The 25726-nt window shown below is 36.5% G+C and overlaps 1 protein-coding gene across 3 annotated transcripts in view; it reads left to right on the top strand.

Moving 5' to 3' along the window:
• Positions 1-16029, top strand: part of LOC149560767 (protein CHROMATIN REMODELING 35-like) — a 138518-nt gene extending 122489 nt beyond the window's left edge. For all 3 annotated transcript variants that reach the window (XM_089824792.1, XM_089824793.1, XM_089824794.1), the window contains one exon: positions 13913-16029. In XM_089824792.1, the coding sequence (XP_089680918.1) occupies positions 13913-15736 (1824 nt within the window). In that variant the 3' untranslated portion in view covers positions 15737-16029. The remainder of the gene's footprint in view (positions 1-13912) is intronic.
• Positions 16030-25726: the final 9697 nt, after the last annotated feature.

Genomic DNA, 25726 nt, shown 5'->3' on the forward strand with positions numbered 1-25726 from the left:
TAATGACTAAGGAGCAGACTTGTATTGATCTTGTGTGCTCTTAGACTTCATCCTTACCCTCTATAAGTATAGGAGTCAAGGGACATGTCCTTATAAAGGACATGTCTCTTCTAGAAGTCATTTTCCTAATCCTCTAGAAGTTGGCGACTTTCTAAGGGTAATTACATATTAATTAAAACACAAACAATGTTGTTAGTTAATGTGAATACAACCTACTAAAGATAGACGCCGATCTTGAAGAAGGAATAATCAAACTTAGACTTGGTCCTCTACTTATCATGCTATATCAGATCTGATCGATCTGTTATCAGAGCAATATGCTTAATCAAGTTACAGATTTAACAGTTTCAAGATTGGAGCATTTACCCACCTTGGCTTCACTTCTTTGAATTCAGTCACTTGTTTTGTCCCCCGTGTAAATGGTTTCCTTCCTTGTGAGTCTCTAGAAGTAGGGAAATTTCTGCCAATGCCTTGATAGATCGTTGACAGTACTCCAGATGGCCCAAATTGGAGTTGATCCCTATCACATCTTTTAGGTTCTCCATTTCAATAATTACTTTTATTTATCTGGGTCTTGAACCCTTGCAAATAATTGGACGTAGTAGTTTTCCTAGTGAAGCCATGGACTAGCATTTTTTTAGGTTATGTGTTAGGTGTGCCCTTTAGCATTGCTCCATCCATTCCCACAATGTAGTGAGGTGTGTTTCCTTTCCCACTGGAAATTGACCAATCATCCAAAAATGCCTTAAAATTTCCTGTGGGCATCTTGTTGAAGACATGGAGAGTAATTCTCTAGAAGGTAGTAGGGGCATAAACCGAATGACATCATGTTATATCCATACACTCCATTTTCTACCGCTAAATTTGTCTTTAGTTTATTTTCCTTCGTAATACTAATCTGGTTGTAGCCCAAAAACTTGTCCATGAATGAGTATATTCCATGTTCAACCACCTCCTCCAATATGATTTCCATGAATGGAATTGAGAACGACTCTTTAATTGTGATGACATTGAGGCATCAGAAGTCTAAACAAATTCTAATTTGACTCGCTTCCTTTTTAAGTGAGATGACAATTGGTGACATCCACTTGCTTGTTTGTACTTTAAAAACAATTCATACATACTACATAATAGCAATTTCTTCTTGGACCTTAATTGCATAGTTTTGATTCATATGATATGACCTTTTCATGTCGATAAACGGGTATGTTTCATGTCCAACATCCTCATCCAATATGCTTTGTATGAGTGAAATTGTTAAAGGATATCTAATTGTGATGATGTTGAGGCATAAAAAATCTACACAAATCCTAATTTGATTCGGTTCCATTTTTAGTGAGATGACTATTGGTGACTCCCACTCGCTTGTTTGTACTTAAATTTTTTTTTCTTGCGTCCAACATCTTAGAAATTTCTTCCTGCACCTTTTAGTTGCATAGATTTTATTCATACTGTACAATGTTTTCTATACTGGCCTTGCCCCTGGCACTAGGGGTAGTCTGTGTCCACACAATTTTGGTGGCACCCCCTTCAAGTCTTTATATGTGCAAGTAAATACATCTTTGTATTTCTCGGGTCCTAATCATTCCCCACCAAGATCACCTTCGAGTCTTCCTCTTCACCAAGGTTTATTTTTTCTATACCTTGTTCTTTATTCTTCACTTTCTCAACTTTCTTGAATTGATGGGTGAGAGTGTCATCCACGCTAGCTATCCCATTCCTATAGTCCTTGTATTCTGTTGGGTACGTGGCCTTGTCCTCCTCGATCTCTGTTATTTCCAACATGTGGCAATTGGGTTGGAATATCTCATAATCCTCCATCTGCCAGTGGAATAACTCACTAGGGGGGCTCGTTTCATACTTTGAAAAGCTATCTAGTCTTAGTATGCCTTCTTCATGTTGTTCCACACTTCCTTCTTCGTTGTATTCCTTTCTTCAAGTCCGATGCCAATTCTCAGCGAATCTTTTGGCTTTATAGATCAATGACATACTTTTTTCCTTTGCTTTTAATGGATAGTGTTTGTCTTCCAGTTATGGTTGGCCTTTGTTGTGATCAGTTATTTTGTGCCAAGTAGAGCATCAGACCCTTTTTTTTCTAGGGTGATGACTACAAATCTAGAAGGAATTGCTATGTTGCCATGGTTACTTTTTGAACCATCAGTGTCCTAAGTAGCTTTATGTTATGTTGGTTTGAGCCTACCAAATGGAAGGTTAGCAACTATAATGTTGGTTGGCCTAGAGCTTTCCATGTCTCCTCGGGAAGTATGTTTACACCATGGAGCCTCCGTCGACAATGGTATTGGTGACCTCATGATCCATGATCTCCATTTTTGCTATGGCAATAGTTCTTTCTATTCCAACCATGAACAATATTGGGTCTGGAGGTGGGGGGCCTCTTGTGGAGGGAGTCTTCTTGTGCCTTTGCTTTGCATATCGTTGTCCTTTTGGCAATTACTATTCTCCTCCATGCTGGAGACGGTGACTCCTAATTGGGTAATGTTTGTAGTAAGTCTGCTACCCTTACTGGTACAATGACTTGCAACATCTGTTTTATAATATTGGCCTCAGATGTTGATCTTACCGGAGTGTTTGTTGCCTCGAGTTTGTGTGTTGTTCTCTCTTATTGCCATCTATGTCTCTCTTCTTGCTTCCTTCAATCTCTCCTTTTTTAGTCTGGGGGTCTGGGTATGTGGGTTTCTCCACTTGGAGCCTTTTAATTGCCATCACTCGCTCCTCCTGTTTTGTGACTTCCAACATGTTCATGACCTTTCTCTCCAAACAATTAGCATCTTCACGGTTCCCCCACTCACACCATCACGTGCACCACTTTGGTTGCTTTGACATTCTCGTGCGAAGTGGCCCCATTCACTGCATCTCTTGCATTGTATCATCGAGCATCCTTTCGCATCGTAGTGGATACAACTTCATGGTATGTTACTGCTGCTGTTATTATTGCTTTTACGTCTATAGTTCTGATAGCCTTTTAGAGAGGCATTGGTAGTTGTGGTCCTTGGTGGTGTGGTGGGTTGGGTTGCTTGCTTGGTGGTCAAGAGTACTTGTGTGCTCCTTACTTTTAAGTTGTGCGAACAGTTTTCTAGGGAGTGTCCCATCAACTTGCAGAAGTCGCAGGATGATTTCTTGGACAATTGGTTGTTGTATGCCCCTCATTGTCGTATTGGTACACTCTATTTTTTGTTTGTTTTCTTTGATATCTTTTCTTGCCTCATTTCCTTCATCATCTGCATCATTTTTGTGTGCAGTGCTTGGATTGTTTAAGAATCTTCTTTGCTATCTTCATTGCTGCTCTCATCATTTACTTTCTTTTTATTTCTTGATGTCTCATTCTCACTTTCTATATCAATGTCGCATTTGGTACACCCTATTTTTTTGTTTTCTTTGAAATCTTTTCTTGCCTCATTTCCTTCATTATCTTCATCATTTTTGTGTGCAGTGCCTGGATTGTTCGGGAATCTTCTTTGCTATCTTCATCACTGCTTTCGTCACTTACTTTCTTTTTATTTCTTGACATCTTGTTCTCACTTTCTATATCCATTGCTAGATCACAGGCTGCCTTGTACGTGAAGGGAGGCACAACCTTCATTTTCTTCCGGATGAAAGGAGTTAATCCTTACATGAAACATGTCTTTTTGCATATGAGCTCCTTTAGCCTGTGATGGTAGGCCCGAGCAGTCTTGTTCTTCCCTTGATGTGTGTTCTATATTTTGGCTACTACCTTGTCGTCATCCCACAAAAACTTGAACTTTGCTTTAAAAGCTTTTTTCAGATTGTTCTAGGTTGTCTTCTGGGTGGTTGGGAGATCAGTGCACCAATAAATGGCTATACCTTGCAAGGTGGCTAAAAAGGCCTTCAACCAATAATCGTCGTCCTCCTACCGACTTGCCTCCCAAATAGTAACACATGACTTGCAGTGTTGTGCGAGCACTTCTAACCCATCATTGTTAAACTTAGGAAGTTTTTGTTTGTTTGAGATGTTTGACATCTTTCTCCCTTTATTAGTACACCATGTGTTTTGGAGGTTAAGCGGATCGGCTAAGGCTCTGTGGGTCGGCTATCCCTTTATGCCCCTTGGTACTTTTCTAGTACCTTCAGATTGGTGTGTGCGTTCCCTTATCCGTATATATCTTGGTGGTACTGATACTTACTTCGTCATGGGGTCGTCGTCTCTATTTGTCGTCAGGGAGGACCAAATAGGTCGTCTTTACACCTTGGCTGAGACAGAGACCCCTTTCATCTTATGTTGTCCCATCTACTATGAGGTCAGAGGCAGCTTCCACTATCTTTTCAGAGATTGCAGGTCCCTGTCACCCTTTCTCAGATACATAGACGAGTGATACCTGGCGCTTTACCTCTAGGAGTCCACAAAGCTTCATGACCACACTTTATAGCTCCTGTTTCCTTAGAACTAGGCTTCAGATCAGCTCAACAATGCCTTTGTACCGTCCATGACCCCTACTTGGGGCTTGAAGCGGCCACTCAATACTCCTATATCTAGTCATACTAGATTTGTGAGACACTGTTGTAGATTCACTAGGTAGCGACACTCCACCTACAGTGGTATTCAGAGACGGATTGAGAGCATTGGTCGTCCCAGACCTTATCCTTCGGCACGGGGTTTCTTTTTGCCGAGGAAGGACCTCTAGTCCTTTTCTACTGTTCCCTTTCTTTGCTTTCTTGATTGCTCTTTCTCGTACACCATTTGGTCCTCCTGCTGTTCCTGTTTGTATGTTTTCAGTCCCTGGGACCCTTTAGTTGGTTTTTTGTTGGACATTAATAAATTTATCTTATCTTATTGCTGGCCTACGACCAACAAAAATATACTGTCACTCTCCATTAATAGAATATGCAACACCATTTGATGTTATTTCTGACTTTGGCATTCATGTAGGAAGCAAATTTCAATCCTACTCAAAATCATCAATTAGTTCTATACCAAAACAACCACACATGCACAAGGAAAATAAAAACCCAGTAGCAGTTATTTCAAAATCAATTGTTTGTCTTTAAACTGTCTTGGCCTGATGAAAACAACAAACTCCCAACATAATATTTGCTTCCTGGTCACAGAAGGAACTCCTCAAAAGTAAAGCAAATACATGGTTATATTCAAATATTATGCCTTACTATAATCAGAATATAGATACCCACTCAACAATTTATTGTTCTCCATAAATCAATATGATGAGAAGATCGTCATTGATGTAATTACGATTGTTCAAATAAAATCTGTCATTGATAAGAAGAATCTTAATATCAGGGACAAGCCATAATGTGAATATATAAATATATGAAATGATGAATATAATTGAGAAATTCTTATGTATAAGAATTTTTCAAGATAAGAATTTCTCAAGTATGAATACATTGAAGCAGCGACACATATAGACAGAATAGAACTGATATAAAAGAGTATCAAAATAAATGATATGCAACACACATATATGACAGGCAAGACACCTGAATAAATTTCATTACGGTCAAAGACAAACTCCTGCCAGGACATTATGAAATTTCAAAGCATATATGTGAAGACATCTGGTTAAATACCCTACAGATGATTAAAGCCAACAAGTAAAATATTTTATTCAAATAAAAGATTCATGCTTTGAAGATTAAAGAATCTGCATATATTGATTTAAGCAGCAATAAAAGAATACTGAAGAAGCCAACATCGAAGTCATCGTGAGGCTCTAAAACTTGTTAGTGTTATGTATTTGTGGCAAAAGAAGGTGTTCACTATCGAAAGGTGTCAAAGACAGATTCATTATAAAATTTATAGATAAATAAAGTGTCTTATATTCCAAAAACAGTAAGACGCAAACATTCAGCCCTACATAGACAGATATGAATCAGAATGGACAAATATGGTTATGAAAAGAACAGTGACAATAATATTGAAAGATGCTTATCGTGAATTTCCAAATTTGAAGGATATGAAAGTATACAATGAAACATCTTCAAGCAAGGAACTTGCGAGAAACAGAAGCATGATGAAGGTATCCCAAGAGGTGAATAAAAGTCACGATAAGTCGAGAACCCGTGTGATGGTGTTGGAGAGAGTATCTACACATCAGACCGTTTGAGTGCATAGAAGTCTTCAGCAGCGGTAATAAAATTTTTCCAGTACCAATTAAAATTCGCAATGGAAAAGAATATGCATCCTGAAGGATATTGTCAGTCTGACTTACAGCCACCAGCAATTACATAGCAACTAACAGATATGCACAAAGCCCATATGGTAACAAGTATTTCATGTTGGGACAAATTCAAATTAACCATGTCAGGTAAGTTTAAATTTAACTGCAAAAGTTACATCAACTATGAATATTAATCCATCCGACAATGTTCATGAATGATACCAAACTTCTATATACAGTTTGCAACGCTGGCAGAGAACGGTATTGGGGGTAGCAAAAAACATAATAATAATAAAAAACCATGTCCTCTAAAAGAATATGTGACTACCTTTACAATAAACTTATGCAGATGAATTGAGAATTGCCGTTGAAAATAAAATTCACATTTTTAATAAAAGGTTGTGATCATAATAAAAGATCAAAATTTTATTTGTTAAGAAGTCTAAAAGGTGGGGTTAAGGATATATGCTATTATGAAAGGAAATGATCTTTCATTTTTGAAAAGAGACATTGATTTATTTCTAATGATATTAGAGAATAGTCATTCATTTGAAGAAGAAAAGCCAGCAGCTTGAGCAGCTTGGCAGAGAGGAGCAGAAATAAATATATATTCAGATATTCCCAAGCTGATAGATATTTAATCAGAGTTTGTAAAGAAGTGTGAGGAGTTCAGAATTATATATCAATTGAAGAAGGATTGGCTGACTTCAAGACAATAGAAATTATTCAGTTTCATCATCAGTTGTAAAAGCAACAAAGGCAGAGGTGGAGTTTCAGATTTAACATCAGAAGTGGGAGTAGTTGCTTTCAGCAGGTTGAAGCCTGCGAACTGTGGGAGTTTTAGCTTCCAGTGCGATGATGCTCGTAAAATCGAGGTTGGAGCCTACAATTTTGTACAAAGATCAAAGATATATATAAAAGAAATTTTGTTTTGCTGTGGTTTTTCCTGTATTGGAATTCCAGGTGAATTCCTGTGTTATTGTGTTCAATTGCATAATATTTAATTTCATTATTTGAAGATATTAAAGCAAGTATTTAATAAGGGGTTTAAATTGGCAAATTTGATATAATCGATTCCCGATCCCTCTTGCTTGCTTCTTGGTTGAAGCAAGCTTGTCCCTCTGTAAGGGATGTACTATGGTTATTACATATCATGTGTGATCTAGTGTAAGACCCTACAATCATAGTTGACCACACCCTATAGCTACTGCTATCTTGGTTGTTTCCTAACTGGGATTGTATATGGTATCTAGGATTGACAAGGACTAACATGTTGGCGCTCCTTGGCCAAGAATTCACTTTACCTGATATCAAGTTCACCCTATAGGACTTGCACATTTATGTTTGCAGTAGGCTAATGGTAAGCTCAAGGGTAGAAGAGTCTTCTTTCTTTAGTTCCCAATATGACCTGACACACTTGTCTAGCATATGAACATTTTGACTACCTGTTTGGTTTCTTTTAACTAACATTACATTAGACCAATTGCAGTTATGTGATCCCATTCAGCTTGGTGCTGCACAATGTGATCTCTCTCAAGTAAAGTTATTGGTTCGGGTTTGGGTATGAGAACTCAGTTCATGGATTCTAGGAATAATTTTTTTCATTATGGTTCATAGGGGTTTGTGTGTGTATATATACAAAATAATAGAGAGAGATAAAAAAAACTTTAAAATGAAATCATTTCATTGTATAACTAAATCATTTCATAATATGATGTATTGATCATTGATCATTGATCAATGCCAAATGCCAAAGCTAAATATTAAAACACACTTCCATCAGTCTAATGAAAATCGTTGTATTGAATTTACTAAAATGAAATATAGTTAATGAAGAGATTTAAAAGTTAAAACATGATTCAAATTCAAAGTTTAATGTTCATCAATAATCAAATTTATGATCAATCATCAAACATATTATCAAAATTTTTTTTCCGGACTTTCATTTTACTCAGCTGCTAGTATATCCTCATTATCATCCAAATTGGTTCTACTAGCACTAGATCCACCAAGTGACATGTTATCATCATTGTCGACATCAAGCAAAGTGGCTCTAGCAAGATCTTGAACGGTCATATCTAAGTTAACAGACACGGGTGCTAGTCCCATAATGTCTTGCCCCCTTTTTGTATTTTGAATCCTTGCATGCCATGCAATGCAATTTGGTGTGAATAAACATCAAGTCCGCAATGTTTTTGGCAGCCAAACAGTTATGCTTGACTAAGTGGACAAATGAGTAAGTACTCCAATTTTGCTTAGCGGTAGAAGAACTAACAACCTAGAGAGAACAATCAAAATAAAAAAAAACAAAAAATACAAGGTAAAGTCAGGAATGTTAAGTGTTGAATTCTACAATGCAAGCAGCTAGAAAATTTAAAAATTATAAACTTGCTTGCGAGAGGATCTTAATGGCAAGAGGTTAGAGGAACACATAATCCTGAGCACAAAGTTACCACCAGGTAATCGTGTCCATTCTGCTTTGGTCATTTGTATTAGGAGGGGGAAGGCTTTTTCTTTGAGATGAATAATACAATTTTTCTCCTAGCGGCTGCTCCCACCTTTAGGTCATTAAATATCCTACTAAGTGCCCTTTTGTACCCACCAGCAACCCTAGCATCTCTATATGGTGGTACTCTACCAAGAATAATGGGTACCTCTTTACTATAGTATCCGGGCAAGAGAGCAATAGGTGAGGAGTTGAAGAGGTGTGGTCGTTTTGTTCTTGTGATGGAGAACAATTGCTTCCACCATTTTATGAAAGGTGTGCTCAAGATCATTCTCTCTTGTTTGTATCACCTGGGACATCAAATGATGCTCATGTAGGTTATCTTGATCTAAGTTATGTCATTTAAAAATTTAGATATCTCCCAACAAACAATGATAGAGGAATGTATATAAATAAAATTTATATCTTACCAGTTTTGTCCTTTCCAACATGGTATCCATGGCATCATAGACATCCCTAAGGCACGGGTTATCAATGTTAGTAAAGCGAAGCATGGACATGATTGGCTTGGTGAATTCCAATTCATACTCCATCCACCAATCATCATTTAATATCACTTCTTTCACTTTTTGTGCCCATAGGGTCTGTTTGGTTCGTGGAATTGTAGAAATCAACATTTCTATTTAGCCAAATCAAGTTATTGCAAATCTTCTTTCCTATTTTTGGGATTTTATTTGAACCGTTTGTTTCACTCGAAAGATGAGTGGGAAGACGCATTTTTATGCATAAGCTTGAAGTTGGAGGAAGACTTCAAAAAGTAGTCCAATCTATTGTTTTTACACTCCTCAAAAAGCATAACTAGGTTTTGATTTTCAATTCCTAGTTGCTAGTAGGAAGCCTGAAAACTTGGTTTTGAGACAAAATTAGAAGTTTGCCAATTTTGAAACAAACGGAAAAGTTTTCAAATCCGGATTATCAAAAAGCCAATTCTCGTCATCTTCTATGAACCAAACGGACCCTTACTGTATTGGATTGCTTCCAACTGCCCTATTCGTTGCTAATGACAATTTGTGACAATGCCTCTTTTACCTTCACAAGTTGTCGTCTCAAGACAATCGTGTGAAGGCAAACCGAGTTTCAGCCACCTAAGAACATGTTAATAGTTAGTTACACATTTGGAATATGTAAACAACACGAAAATAATTTTATTCAATTTTGCAAAACATGATATAAAATGATAATGAAACTAAATAAATATAATTAAAAAAGTTATTTTCAATAGTTCCAATTTGGAGAAAGTTCTAAAAATTGCTTATGACATATGGTGTTTTGTCACAAATAGCTAAATCTGCTTCCCCTCATAAATTTGTTTCACTCAATCTACTTGGGTGCCAATTGGTTACATCACTAAATTAAGAGTAAACAGTGCATGGTGTTCAAAAGATGTGATCATATCTGGCCTCTACCAAAGCACCTGCTGTCTTGCAAACTTTTTACATTATTTGTAATTACTTGACAATATTCTCACTACCCACTGCCTCTATGGAATCAATCAGAATCGAGGAAATAAACTCTACATCTTTTAATTCCCCCTCACGATCGTCTGCCTTCAAAAATATTGGCTTCTTGGGGGGACAAAACAATAACATTGATCAAGGGACAGTTTCTGCAATGTTTCCTATCCATTTGAGACAATAGATACACTTGATTGGACCTAACAATCTGCAATTGTTTTCAATTGTTAGGAATAAGGTGTCTCAACCTTGGATAATTTCCTATTCTTATTATTTGTTTTGTAAAATGTATTTCTTGCAAATAATGTTGATTTGTCGACATCTTGAATTGTGTGTAAGGAGATCATGACTAAAACGGTTATGACGGATTCCTATGACACGTAAGAGCTATGTTAGGAAGATTCAATGACAGGTGAAGACATGTGGCAACTAAGATATTTGAGTACTGTACACTCTACCCCAGAAATTTTTTTTAGGGGTCCTATTTTCTCGGAGAATGGTAAAACCCTAATACGGTTTATCTTTGGGAGTAGCCCTAAAGTGAAGCGCATGTTATAAGCTTTTTTGGGTTACGAAGAGAAGTGATGCGTGAGAGTGTATTGTTGGTACTGCGAGTTGCTATTGGAGTCTTCTGTTGCCACTGTTGAGCTTGCACTGCAAGTGTATTGTAACCTTTTGTTGAAGATAATACATTGTGCAGGTTCTGGAGGGGTGGGGTTGTTTTATCGAAAGGTTTTTCCCCACCGGCAAATCTTTGTGTTATGTGTTTCTTTCTTTGTCTATTTTCTGTATGCATGGTTGGCTGCAATATTGTTGTTTACATGATATTGAATCTGTAAGTGTAGAAGATTTTAATAGGATTTGCATCATACTTTCCTTATGAGATTAGTGTAGGAAGCTGTTTCCGCACCTGAGTTTCCTTACAGATTGGACCTAACAATTTGCAATTGTTTTCAATTGGGCCTCTACATTTTTCCTCCCTTTAAGCAATAAGGTGGTGACTTTTTCAAATCCAGGACCTTGAAAACTGGTGCACTATTTATTGACATCACCATCTCCCTCCAATAGGGTGACCTCACTAAGTTGAATGGAGACTATTCACATAGAGGCAACGTGCAATTCTTTCATCAGCAATATCTCTTGTGTCATTTTAAAGTGCTGGATCTAGTGGGCCTCTTTTGTAGGTGCTGAATTGTGGTTTATCTACATCTTCATCCTCCTTCCTAGAAGGCATAGTCAAGAAGGGATGTCTAGAGGCTTGTTGACTAGGTGTGGTGGTGTTGATTTTTTTTTCTCAGAACCACAATCACTTTGTTTTTTTTTTTATTGCAACTAATTTTTTTGCATCTTCTTGTTCTTTAATGAATGCTGCTGTTTGTCCAAATGGCAGCCCCTTTGTATCTGCCCACACATAGCAATCCCTTTTATCCCTGGGGCCCTTAAAATGAAATTTTACTTGGTAGTAGGAGCTTTCATATTCTGAGTTGCAAAAATTACATTTCCATACAAACCCCCCCAACTCTAGGACATTGAAAAATTCTTGTAGCGTATTTCCATAGATGAGACCCTTTATCAGTTTTTAATTTTTGAGATGCATTCACTGAGCTTTGACTACCCATTGTTGCAATCTATAACAAGAATGAAAAGAAAGTAGTTCAAAACTACTTGATAAAAATTTAAAACTTTTCAAAAACTTGAAAGAATCTATCAAAAAGTTATGGTTGAAATGCATACCTTAAACACTTAAATTTGCTCTTTGGAAGGTATTAGCAATTCCACAACTGATCTCCTAATACAATCACCTCACTTCAAACTTGCAAGAATGGAGAGAGCAAAATGAGACAGCAAATGTGAAATGAAATGTGTTTGTAGCCTCCTTATTAGAGTCATTTTTGTGTTAAGAGGGAAAATTAATAAAAAAAAAGCAAACTCTATTTGTCATTTTTGGCATATCAAATGCACAACATTTTCATAGTTTCAAACATAAAAAGTTAAAACCCCAATTTAGATAATGCCAACACCTTCAATTGTCCTGGGTATATTTTTCATTCTACTACCTGTCATTATTCATTACATCATGTTATGATGAGCCCTAGCTGATCTTTGGTATTGGCCGACCCTATAAATCAGTAAGGAAGCCCCATCAATCTGCGTTTACACAGGCAGAACACACAAAAATTGTCCTTCCAATATGCTGTTTCCATCACCAGACAACATATCATCTCTCTTCACCTCACTAAAGATTCCAAGAAATATTCACACGATTTCCCATCAATTCTAATAATTACTTTGGTAATGATTAACTAAATCTCTGTGCTTAGCTGGAACAAATGCTTTCAACTGCCACACTTGCCAATGATGTAGACACAAGTCCGCTTAGGAAACACAATTTGGATGCATCATCTGGAGCCTTCTTCCACACAGACAGCTGACTTGGCCAGACAGTCAGCCTCCTGATTATCCTTATAGGTTTGGGGTACTTTAATCTCCCTAAAGTTGTGGATGAGGATCTGATTTGGCCTCAGCTACTTTTTCAATTTATAGCTTAGATTGGTGGAGTTACATTTTATTGGCATTTACACTAAGGAGAGTCACCTTCTTAGTGGATTCTCTATGCATCAATCTCCAGCCCACATTTCAACCCTAACAAAGCAGCTCAAAACTCAACTTCATTATTAGTTCTAACCCCCAGGCCAACTGATTTTTTAAAAAGAATTTTCTCTCATAGTCTGTTGCTAGACATCCTGAGGGTATTTGGCCCCGGATTTCCCTTAAGAGGCCCCATCAAAAATTTCCATCCAAATTCTGGCCTTTCCCAAACTATTATTCACAAGAGCTGCATGGAAGATAACCTTCGCAACCCCATTTTAGGGGGGATTTCTTATATATTATTACCTTCTAACTAATGGAAACAATTATACTGTTTTTATTTTAAAGAGCATTTCAGAGTACATTTTACTTCATAACTTAGTTTTTTTTGCTTTGTTTTATAATGATCTTGCTTATTGAGGGCATCTGTAGGTATTGTTTTTGGTATGCAGACTATAATCAGCTCATATCTATTAAAATATGTGTTATGACTTTTGAAGCATTGTACAAAGTTTTACATAGATAATTCCACTGGTTCCTTGTTACTCATTTTTCTGGAGCAGTATAAACTAATTCACTCCTAGAGATGGACCGATTTTCCATAATATCTTGATTAATTCAATATAATTTCACTTAAAGCGCATCACTAACTTAATGTGGTCTTGTATTTAAAAGAAAAAAATGAAAGCAAACTGTATTTATTGCTTACATTATTAACAATCTCAAACATCTTTGGAAAGTTGTCTCATTTTGCATGAGTGCAATGTATAATTCATTTAGTAGAATGAATGGTAATATTTATGCTTCTTTAGACATTTCTTTCGTTGATTTCAAGTACATACAAACCCTTAGACTGTGTCTGCTTCAGTCATTTTATGTTTTGCTTTACTGTAACTTGCTGTATTTTGGTGACACTTGACTCGCTGTTTTATGGTTCCTCAAAACCATTAAACCTTGTCTGTTTTAGATTTTTATGCTATACAGAATCTAGATACTTAAGACTTTTGATGCTTTATTAGATTTTAGAGTCCTTATTTTCAGTATCTTGAACCCAATACATTTTTTCTATTCTAGATGCCTAGCTTTTTGTATGAACTATAAGTTTGAGATGAGCATCCATGTGGATATAGAATTAAGAACTTTTGATGGTGGTTAGCTATCATCGAATTATATGTTAAAGTCCTAATTATGCTGTTGAATTTGTGCAGGCTCGCAAAGGGGCAAAACATTCCAGGCATGTTCCTAACAGAATCCTGGGCCTGGACGCTGTTGTGGATATTCATGATCAGACTCTTGACTCAAATAGGTCAGAGGAAAAAAGTCCTGTATTAAAGCTGGTTTTACATCCCCATCTGAGGAACCACATGAAGTCGCATCAGGTTGAGGGCTTTGAATTCCTACAGAAGAACCTTATATCAGAAAAACCTGGCGGCTGTGTTTTGGCACATGCACCTGGTACAGGGAAAACGTTCCTTGTTATTAGTTTTATTCAGAGTTTTTTGGCCAAGTACCCAGATGAGAGACCATTAATTGTTGCACCCAAAAGTATTCTGTGTTCTTGGATGGCTGAATTTAAGAAATGGCAAGTGGAGGAGATCCCTGTGTACAATCTATATGAAGTTGCCAATAAGGCAGAAACATTGAGATGCAAGCAGCTTCAGACACTCCGAGAATGGAAAGCAAAAAAGAGCATTCTTCTTGCAAGTTATTCACAGTTCTCTAGCATAGTTTGTGAGAATGCAGAAAACGATATGACAGCATGTTGCCAAAAAATCCTTCTGGAGGGTCCAGGACTGCTGGTTTTAGATGAGGGTCACTTTCCACGAAATAAAGATACCAACATACTAAATGCACTAACCCAAATACATACCAGGAGACGGATTTTATTGTCTGGTACACTCTACCAGAACAATATCAAAGAGCTCTTTAATCTTTTGGAGCTAACAAGACCTGACATTCTACAACTGGACTCATTTCAAGCAATGTTTAGAGGCCTGATTACAAGTATTCCTGGAAACGAGATGTGTCAAAAGTTGCTCCACAGGAGACACTCACAAGATCCACTTCGGAGAATCTTTTGTGATGTGCTTGATTATGCACTAGAGAGTAGCTCTGAAGAGGTGAAAATGAAAGCTTTACATACTCTTCAAGAGTTAACTGCACTATTTGTACACTACTATAAAGGAGATATACTGGAGGATTTGCCCGGACTGGTTGATTATACTGTCAAACTTGAATTAAATGAGAAACAAAGAAGAGCGCTTGAGAAACTACGTTATGTAGGCAATAGAATGTGTAGAGATATCATGTCTGGAGCAATCTGTATACATCCTTCACTTTACGTGGAGAACAATTCAGGATGGTCAGAATCGGATGGAAAAAATGTTGGAAGTATGTGTATAAGTAATCACGCGGAGGATCCAAATGATGGAGTGAAAACCAAGTTTGTGCTTGACTTGCTGTCCCTCTGTGAATTGACCAAGGAGAAACTTGTGGTTTTTAGTCAATACCTTCCACCTTTGACTCTGTTACAAAATATGATAATTGCAGAAAAGAAGTGGACCAAAAGTCGAGAAATTTTGAGACTAGATGGTGGTAATCAAGCAGAAGTACGGGGAACTATAATTGAACAATTTAACAATAATCCTGATTCAAAGCTTCTGTTGGCCTCCATCAAGGCATGTGGAGAAGGCATTTGCCTCACAGCAGCTAGTCGTGTTGTGATATTGGATATTCCTTGGAACCATTCAATTTCTAGACAGGCAATTAGTAGAGCTTACAGAATTGGGCAAAAAAAGAAGGTATATGCGTATCGCCTGGTTGCTGCTGGAACACAGGAAGAGGAGATTCATAAAGTTTCTTTGAGAAAAGAACTCATGTCAAAGATGGTCTTTAAAGGAAGCAATAAATCTGAAGATTCAATATCACTTCTGGCTGAGGTAAATAAAGATGACTCTGAAGATATTTTCTTCGAAAGTGGCAGTCCTTTAAGGAAGAACCTCCATTCATTGTACAAGCAAATATTGGTGTAAAGGAGAATACCCTGTACATGTTTTGTACCCGAGTTTTTGTATATGCTTTACGAGCAGTGGCTTGGCTTAAAACTAGACATAGCTGTCAGTTTTCCTATCCCACATGACCGGTTGATGTTTTCTGCCTGTTATTTAACGTCACAGCAGTCAAAACTGTTTTTGTCTGACCGATTTGTTTATAGCCCGTTAAAACTGCGAAAGCTGAATGGTTTTGCAAACTTCGTCTATAATCAGTTTGCTTTTGAAAATCGTAATTATTTCTGGGGTTTTGAAATATGAAATTTTCTTGTATATATTTTTTCTCTCTCATAATTTCTTCTTGGTAGAGACTAGAAAAATGTTATTTGCTTTGTATTATTCCTTGTAGAAATAATGTTATATTTGCCGATATGATTCGTATGTTAATTGTAAGAGCGTTTGAAGTTAAAACCAAAATATACTCTGAGGATTGTTTTTGGCATTTAGTGGGGCATTCGACTCAGTTTATACGATGCATAATTTGATTGATTTAAAATTGAGTTGTATGCGATAAGTCTTCAATTACTTGCTACTCGTAATAATCTGAAGCAAACCCATCAGAATTTTCATTTTTAAAATGTATATATTGGTTTTTTGAATATACTCCTGTGAGTATGCCTACGTATCTCAAAACAAATTCGTAATTCTAAAGTCTCAATCTATTGCGTTTCAAACATGATAAACAAGTTCATTTTAGCTCACTTTTTATTGTTGTAACTACATTCCATCAAAAGGCTACACTCCCATAAAAGTACACTGAAGTTAAGTATTTTTTCCTTAAATTTTTATTTAGAAACATGAAAAATACTTCGCATTTTTCCTTTTTCTATAGATGTATCTGCTTCAAATTTTTAAGAGTTAGGTGCGAGATAGGGAGAGAGGGAGGAAGGGAGACTTTAAATGTGTTTTAAAGATCTATTGTTTTTAAGGATTATAATGAAAATTGTTGCTTCACATGTTGACCCAATTTCTAAAATATTTGGAAACATATAAATATGATATAGTCAATTTCAAGGCTGGGTTAAATTTAGATTTACAAAGGGTGTGATTTGAAGTATTCAAATTCACATAGCTAGGTTTAAGTTCCCTTGTGTGGACTTTTTAGACAAAGTATCAAAATTTTCTTTTAAAAAGAACAAATATATGAGTTAATAGGTTGTAGAACAAATGAATTTTTAGTACGAATGTTAAACAATATAAAATACCCTATGCCTCTACCTAATTATGTTATTATTGTGGATGACATTACCTTTTTCACTTACGTTTGGAAAACAACCCATTAAAACAAACACCATTGAACCCTTTAAATTTGACATTTGCAATGAGACTAGAAACATTGTTATTCAATACAACACGCCGCATATATGAATAGGGGTTGGCTTTTAATGTTATGCATCCATCAAAGTCAGTGGAACGAAGGCTTTGGTGGAAGTGTCGGATTTATTCATGGATTTGACCACCTTGGTTCTCTCACGCTTGTGTGGTGGCTATGGTGGGTCGCTCAAATCATGGTGATGAATGGTGTTTCTAGACTTTCCACTGCTGTCATGGTAGGCTTAATTATGCCCTCTTTACATGAAAATGATTACTCGTTTATGTAAAGTTTTATGGATATTTGATAAATAAAACAACACAGCAGGTTTAGTTATGCCCTCTTTACATGAAAATGCTTACTCGTTTATGTAAAGTTTTATGGATCCTCTGATAGATAAAATAATTACAATAAATTAGGAAACAACTAAAGATCTTGTATTACAGAGGTGTAGAGTATGGCTTGAATAGGTATCACCTTTGAGTGAGTTTGTTCAGATCTTTTACTCTGAGAATAATTGATAATATAACCTGTATGTGAACTATCCTAATGCTGCTCCTGCAAGTTAGTTTTATTGAAATACATAATATAAACTTGTTTGCAGATCGCTGGGAATAAAATGCTGTGTATTGATTTCTTCCACAGCGATCTGCTTCCCTTTTAGTTTTATTGAAATACATAATATAAACTTGTTTGCAGATCGCTGGGAATAAAATGCTGTGTATTGATTTCTTCCACAGCGATCTGCTTCCCTTTTAATTTAGGGATGGAAAGTCACAACCACTGTAGAGTCAACGTAGAGCCATGCCTCTTCGGTGGTATGGTCTACAAACTAACAAACCCGATAATGATCTGCCAATTCATAATTATTAATATGCCGATACAAGTGGAAATGTAATATGACAATAATGTTAATAAAGTCACACTGCCGATAGGCATCAGTCAAGAGTATACATAATAATCCAAACACTCACAAATATGTGTGTGGTGAGTAACAGAAACAGTTTATCAAAGCAGAAATACAAATGCTTATATCAGATAAACACTAGTTACTTCATCTGATGCTAAATCATTAACACTCCCTCTTTAGCAAGGGAGAAGTAAGATACCATTTGAATTTCAGTATAGACAATCTGATCACTTTATCTGATCTTCAGACAATGAAACAGTGATAAGTTGGATAACAAAAATCACAAAATTATGAACACTCATCATAATGCATATTAAATTTTTTTTTTTTTAATTGTCTGAAATGATATCTAGAGTAATCACAATAAGAATGTTACCTATGATCTCTAATTGCTCAAGGTAATGTCTAGAGATGTCCATAGTAATAACATAAGATTTCATGACCTCTAATTGTTTGAAGCAAAGTTTAGAGATGTCCATGAAAATTTATTACTCATGATCTCGAATTGCTCGAGGCAATGTCTAGAGATGTCCATGATAATAACATGAGTTCGTTATCTATGATCTCTAATTGCTCGAAGCAATGTCTAGAGATGTCCATGATAACAGGCCTATTATTTATAAGATCGTCACCTTGTAAATAATTACCTTTTGAATAAATATGTTTATGAAAGATCGTCACCTTTCATTACATATGATGCTACTAAGAAACAATAAAGGCATAAATACACATGAATTTAAAATTTGATTTAATATTCAATATTACAAATTAATCATATCAAGTTTTTCTCTGAAGTATTTCAACTTCATTTTAGCAAAGGCTTGGTAAAGATATCAATTGTTTGCTCATTAGTACAAATATACTCCAATTGAATGGTTTTTTGATTCACCATATCTCGAATGTGTTAGTGTAGTTTTTTATTTTTTCCTATTTTGCTAGGTTTTTCCTACACTTTTAATAATCTCGCTTAGGTTAATAAAGCATGTCTTATTAGGTGAATGGTTGTGAGGTGTCACCTTCCTACATGTGAGCATCCATTAGCTATCTTGGGAAGATACTTTGCTATCTTTAGTCTGATAGATGGTTGCTCCTCATTGGTTGGTGTTGCCACCTCCTCTCTCTTCCTAGCCTATATAAGCATGCTACCTGGCTTGTATTTGCATCTCTTATTTTTGCATCCTCTTAATGCTATTTTGCTTCCAGCATTTGCATTACTCTCTTGGAGACTAACTCTATGATGCTATTTTGATTTTGTATCATTTGCATTCATAGTTTAGATATTTACTCTTTGCACTAGTTTTCTGGGTTATTAATCTTTTCAGATTCTAACATGGTATCAGAGCTTTTCTATGTGCAAGAGTAGATTTTAGTTTCCTTATTTGACAGATTCGGGGAGGGCAAATAAACTTTATTCTAGTTTTTTGAAAAACGAAGTATGCTCTTCTCTTGCATCTTTGGATGATCTTGAGAATCAAAAAAAGTTTTGACAAAAACAGTTTTTCTCTGAGGTTTCAATCTCAAATCTGACAACCAACTTGCATATCTGGAGTTTTTAATCAGTTTTGCAGGTTCCAGCATACCATTGATGGACTTAAGAAGCTGATCCAGCATTTGCATGTCAAATTTTGGTTGCTGGGGTCGTTTTCTGATTTTTGGAGCCGTTTTTTACTGTTAAAGGCGTCTGATTTACACTACAGCAACATCTTCTGTTCATCAGCAAGAAAAACGCTTTCTAAGTTTTGTTCGCAGCCCCAAAAAAACTATCTGGGTATCTTTTATATTTTGCATGCAAGCTGTATATTTTTCAGGATCGAGCATGCAAAGCTACAGCCATACCCCTCTCCGTTGGCAGCCGCAGATTTGAATGCAGTTTTCAAATGTCTCGTTCTTGCTCATACGGACTTCGATTTTGATGATTCTTGTTATGAACTTGGCTATTTTTTTGTGCTCTATCCACTAGTGGAGTTATTTTTTGATTTTCATGCATGAATTCTTCCGAAATTGCAAATTCTCAGCCGTGACTGTGCACAGTTCTCATTTTGGAAACTTCGGAGGATCATAACTTTCTCATACGACCTCGTATCGAGGCAATTCTTTTTTTGAAAGTGCATAATTTTTCGAGTAGATCACAGTGGTTCTGTTTGTTTCCTTGATTATTGTGCCCAAGTTTCACTTTTAGCATATGCTCTTCATGAGGGTTTGTAATGCATTGAAATCAAGACCACTAAGTATCTCTTTCTAGTGGTAGTTGTAAATGCACTAAAATAAAGTGCCAAATCATATTTCTTTGGGGGGAGTTCTTTGATTGAGTAAAAAGGGGGGGGGCATTGTCGTGGCTGGGTTCTCTTCTTTTTAGCATTTCTTTGCATTTCTTCATCATGGATCAAACAAATATGCCCATCCTAACTCCATACAATTACTTTGAGTGGAAATCACGCATGACAATTCACTTAAGGAAAGCTGGATTAAATAGGATAACTATGGGACTTGAAACTGAACCTGCTAAAGATGAAGATAAGCCTAAGTGGTTTAACAAATGTGATGAGGCATTTGGAACATTGTGTTTGTCTATTTCTCCTGACTTGCTATTTCACATTGAGTCTTTGGATACACCAAATGAAGTATGGACAAAGCTAGAAACACTATTTGGCACACAAGATTCAATGAGGGGTCATATGTTGGAAAATGAATTAATAAGTTTGAGTCCAGGAAATTTCAACACAATCCAAGATTTCTTCACCAAATTGAAATCACTAAGGCTGCAGTTAAAACAATGTGGAATTGAAAAGAAAGATGAACAACTGATTCTTAGTATTCTCTCTAAGCTAAGTTCAGAATATTCTGTTTTTGTCTCGACCTTCTATGCTACTAAGGGTGCACTTGGTACTCAATTCACCATGCCATCTTTAGATGATTTTGCTATCAATCTCACTCGAGAACAAGACAAGCTAATCCAGATGGGCATTCTTAAGTCCTCTAAGTCACATGCCTTGGCTGCCAACCAAGGCACAAAAGAACAACAAGGACAAAGTAGTAACAACAATAGTAAGGACAAGAAACAAAAGAATAGCGAGGAGAAGAAGGATCAGATGCCAGTTTCTTCAAAAGCAACTATTGATACACCATCTTCCAAGGGCGATAAACCTAAGAAAGAAAAGGTCAAATGTGCTTATTGTAAAAGACCTGGTCATGATGAACATAAATGTTTGCAGAAACAACTTGATCACTTGACATACATTCTTGAGAAGAATAATATTAGTGTTCCCGAGTCTATCAAACAAAGTTCTAATGAAGGGTCTAACAAAGAAAAAGAAAACAGCAAGGGGAAAGGAAAGGGCAAGGCCCTTTTTGCAGTTGCTTCCTCACCATCCACTTGGGTTCTTGATTCGGGTGCTTCACACCACATGGCTTCATTTAAGGAAGAAATTGCATCCTTGGAGCAATGTACTATGCCTTCTATGTTGATGGGTGACAACACTCCTATTGAGGTGTGTGGGAGAGGGTCTGTTGATGTGGGGGATGGCACATTCCATGATGTTCCTTATGTACCCTCATTGTCAACTAATCTCCTATCGGTACACCAGATCACTCACACAAGTTTAGGCAAGCGGGTTGAGTTCACTCCTGATTCAGTGGAGATACGTGAGTTGCACAATGATTCTACAATTGCAGTTGGGAGAGCAGATCATCAGTCAAGACTCTATATGTTTTCTCACCTTGTTCCTGATCCTCCTTTGACTGTTTTTCTCACTCAGTCTAATGATGTGAGCAGATTATGGCATGAGCAGTTTGGCCATCTTAACTTCCACTACTTGCATCAGCTTAACCAGCAGAGCATGGTCACAGGGTTGCCTTCTACTTTGACATTGGAGTCACTTGGAATACATGATAGATCTTCTGATGGGTCAGATTCACTTGAGCAGTCTTCTATCTCCACTTTTGATGCAGAGAGTGATTCAGAGGACTCACCTCCTTCCTCTCCTAGTCATCATTCACAGGTTGATGATTCTCCTCTAGATTCTCCATCTTCTGGTCCACTTTGGGCTAGACAGACCTTGCAGTTTGCAGGTGATTGGGTTGGGGATCCATCAGACACCAAGCAGACTCGTTCACAATTCCAGGATGCTCTACATATCTTCATTGCTACTGCCTCAAATCCACAGTCCTTTCATGAGGCTTCTGGTATTTTTGAGTGGGATACAGCTATGCAGGAAGAGTATAGTTCCTTGATGAGGAACCACACTTGGGATCTTGTCCCTTTTCCTAAGGGAAGAAAACTTGTTCGATGTAAGTGGATCAACCAGACAAAATTTGCAAGCTTTGCTGGAGGTGCAGGATGCTTCATCTTTTGGGGGGGCCTCTTCCTCTCACTTGGAGTCCTAATTTTCTTTGGGGAGTCTCTTTTCTCTCTCTTTTGGGGGAATTTTATGTACATGGGTACCTCATCAGGCTTGACTTGCCGGGACCCATTTCTACATCCACCTAAGCTTCGCTTATGGGGGGGTGTTAGTGTAGTTTTTTATTTTTTCCTATTTTGCTAGGTTTTTCCTACACTTTTAATAATCTCGCTTAGGTTAATAAAGCATGTCTTATTAGGTGAATGGTTGTGAGGTGTCACCTTCCTACATGTGAGCATCCATTAGCTATCTTGGGAAGATACTTTGCTATCTTTAGTCCGATAGATGGTTGCTCCTCATTGGTTGGTGTTGCCACCTCCTCTCTCTTCCTAGCCTATATAAGCATGCTACCTGGCTTGTATTTGCATCTCTTATTTTTGCATCCTCTTAATGCTATTTTGCTTCCAGCATTTGCATTACTCTCTTGGAGACTAACTCTATGATACTATTTTGATTTTGTATCATTTGCATTCATAGTTTAGATATTTACTCTTTGCACTAGTTTTCTGGGTTATTAATCTTTTCAGATTCTAACAGAATGTAATGAAAAGGAATTTCAATATATTTGGAGCGATTGTGGAATATTGGAATGGTTGAAAGCTTGATGCAACTTTGATTATCATAGTGAATCACAGTGGGCTTCAAAGGTCTTTTAAACAAATCTGCCAACAACTTCCATAACCATACCGCTTCTCTAGCACCCAAAGAAGATGTGATGTATTTTGCTTCGGTGGATCTTAAAGCAATTGAAGTTTGTTTTTTGCTAAACCAAGAAATCATGTCAGATTCTAGACTGAAGCAATATCTAGAAGTACTTTTACGTTCAATAGGACTGCCTGCCCAGTCAAAATTTGAATATCCATGAAGTTCGATGTTGACTTTCTCATATTTGATTCTCATTCCAATAGTACCTCTTAAGTATCTCAAAATGTATTTAGCTGCATGTAGATGTATCTTCTGTTGATTTTCTAGGATCATTTCTGTAAATGTAGTAACATTGCCCATTTACTCCCCCCTCAATGCAAAATTTCCACTCATTCTTATATTGTTGAACAATTTAGAATTAAATATGACAATTCCTTTCCAACTTGCTCTTTTAATCATTTAAGGCTCAAACATTCATTTAGCTTAACATTAGAATCAAACATGTCCTTCCATTTTCTCAAACTTGTCCACAATATACCAATATCTTGATTTAGTATGGTTGTGCCACATGAGTGAATATCTTACAATCTATGTATTTCTATCATTCGTGAATCCAACACAACATGGTTTAGTCCCCCTCTTTCAAGGTTGTCTCAAATGAGATGTTAGGCTCCCAGTGAATCTTAATCTCTCCCTATTTCCTTTTATAAGGAAGAGGATTAACTTTTCACATGGGCTACTTTCTCCATTATTTCCTTACAGTTTTCTACACTTTTATTTCTTATTTATGTATAATGGTATATGTCCACACATACTTTACAGATATTTTTAATCATTGTTGTGTTCCTCTATCTTCCAAAAAAAATAAAATAAATTATTATCCGCCTTGATATCCAATGTTCATTAGTGTTATATGGTAACTGTGAGAGAAATAAAGTGGGGTGAAGTGAAGGATTATCACTCATCTTCTATTCACATGCCAAACTCATCAAAACCCCTTGTCTTTCCTATGGTGATAATCCTCTCTGAACATTGTATGTAAATTATTTTATTATGTTTGTTGTGTATCTTTTGCTTCATTGGATACTAGTTGGCCTTGCTTATGCTTTGCGATCGATATACATATGTGTTGCGATTGCTTGATATAGACAACCACTTCTATATAGGCTATGTACAAAAGGTCCACTTCTGCATATAGAGTGTAAGACTGCCACCTCTTTTGCTACTTTCTTATATCTTTCGTTCCCTGATATCTTCATATTTTTGCCTTAGTTTGTATCTATTGTTTGTGTTCTTCTTTGAGTTACAACAATACTTCGATAGTATTTTAATCACCTTGCTTATGGTATTAGTTTTAACTTGAATAATAAGTGTTGATTCACTATATTTTAATGATTTATATCTATCATTTGTATTTGATGCCTTTTTTTATTTTTTTCATTTTCCATGCTTTTGCAATTTGCATAAATGCTATTATCCACTTCTGGTAGAATTCTAAGTCCTTGATTGCGAATATGTTATGTACACATATACACTGTCCTGTAGTCATTGATTTGGAGCATGAATTAGACTAGTTCCTTTTCTTTCCATTATATTGTTTAAGAGATGTCTCTGGCAAGCGATTTACTTGGTATAATTTTTCTGGTAAGATACTTGCAACATGGTGATGTTCCAGGCTTCCTTAGTGATCTTCAATAATGGTTGATACCTAGAAAACTATTTCTTTTCTTAATTCTAGTTGTGGTTCTATGTCGTCCATTTCCTAGAATCGTGTCTTGATTCCAATTGATTCCTTTCAACTCATAAGATTTCAACCTCCGAACTTATTAACACTTATTCTTCCTTCTTCCTTATGTAAATGCCTTTTCCTCCTTTAATGTTGGAAATTACTGTTTCTAAATAATGATCATTTAACGAAGGTTGAAGCACGACCAGTAAGCCTTAGATGTTTGCGTATATGAGGGTGTCCAAAGTTGGTCGTTCTTCTGAGCTTTTCATGACTATTTTCTCTTAGAGAATTACAAGTGTGAGACTGTGAGAGAATCAAGGTTTGAAACATTACACAAGATTGGAAATATTGAGTGTAGAGACCAACGGGGAGGTGTTGTGTATAGAAAGTTTGGAGTAGATGCAGAATTTGAGGTGACTGGAAATGAAAGCAAACAAGGGTTCGAGCATTGTTAGTTGCATTCAAACCATAAAGGTAATATAAGAAGTTTGCACAAATAATATTTTTAATCATCTTCATGTTATTGCAATATTTGTGCATTGATTGAGTGAATGTTGTGGGTGGAATATGTAGAGGTGGTGAGATGACATCACAGTGTGCAGGTGGGTGGTCCCTGATGCATCGTCATTGCTCCTCAACTCCTCAATACTCCCCTTGAATGTCTTTATCATGAACAAATTGCGATTCAAGCCGGATTTTGTTCCATCAAAATGTCCATTCTCCAAAGAGATGAAATTGGTTCTCAACAATTCCTCTATTAGTGGCAACACCATTATGCTTTGCTTTGTTATTAATTCTGCTCATTCTTCACTAGTGCAAATTGAGTTGGTTTGGGATACTAGACATACTAAAATATCATCAATGTTTGTGAGAGAGAGTAAATGGGCAATGATAGGCGTCTTCAGGCGACATTGCAGATGGCTCATTGCAAGTGTTAATATCTGCCTTGTTCTTTTTATTTATTTATTAAATTTTTAAT

Source organism: Cupressus sempervirens, chromosome 4 (genome assembly GCF_028749045.1).
Source record: "Cupressus sempervirens isolate cs-2001-9-10 chromosome 4, ASM2874904v1, whole genome shotgun sequence".
Taxonomy (NCBI): domain Eukaryota; kingdom Viridiplantae; phylum Streptophyta; class Pinopsida; order Cupressales; family Cupressaceae; genus Cupressus; species Cupressus sempervirens.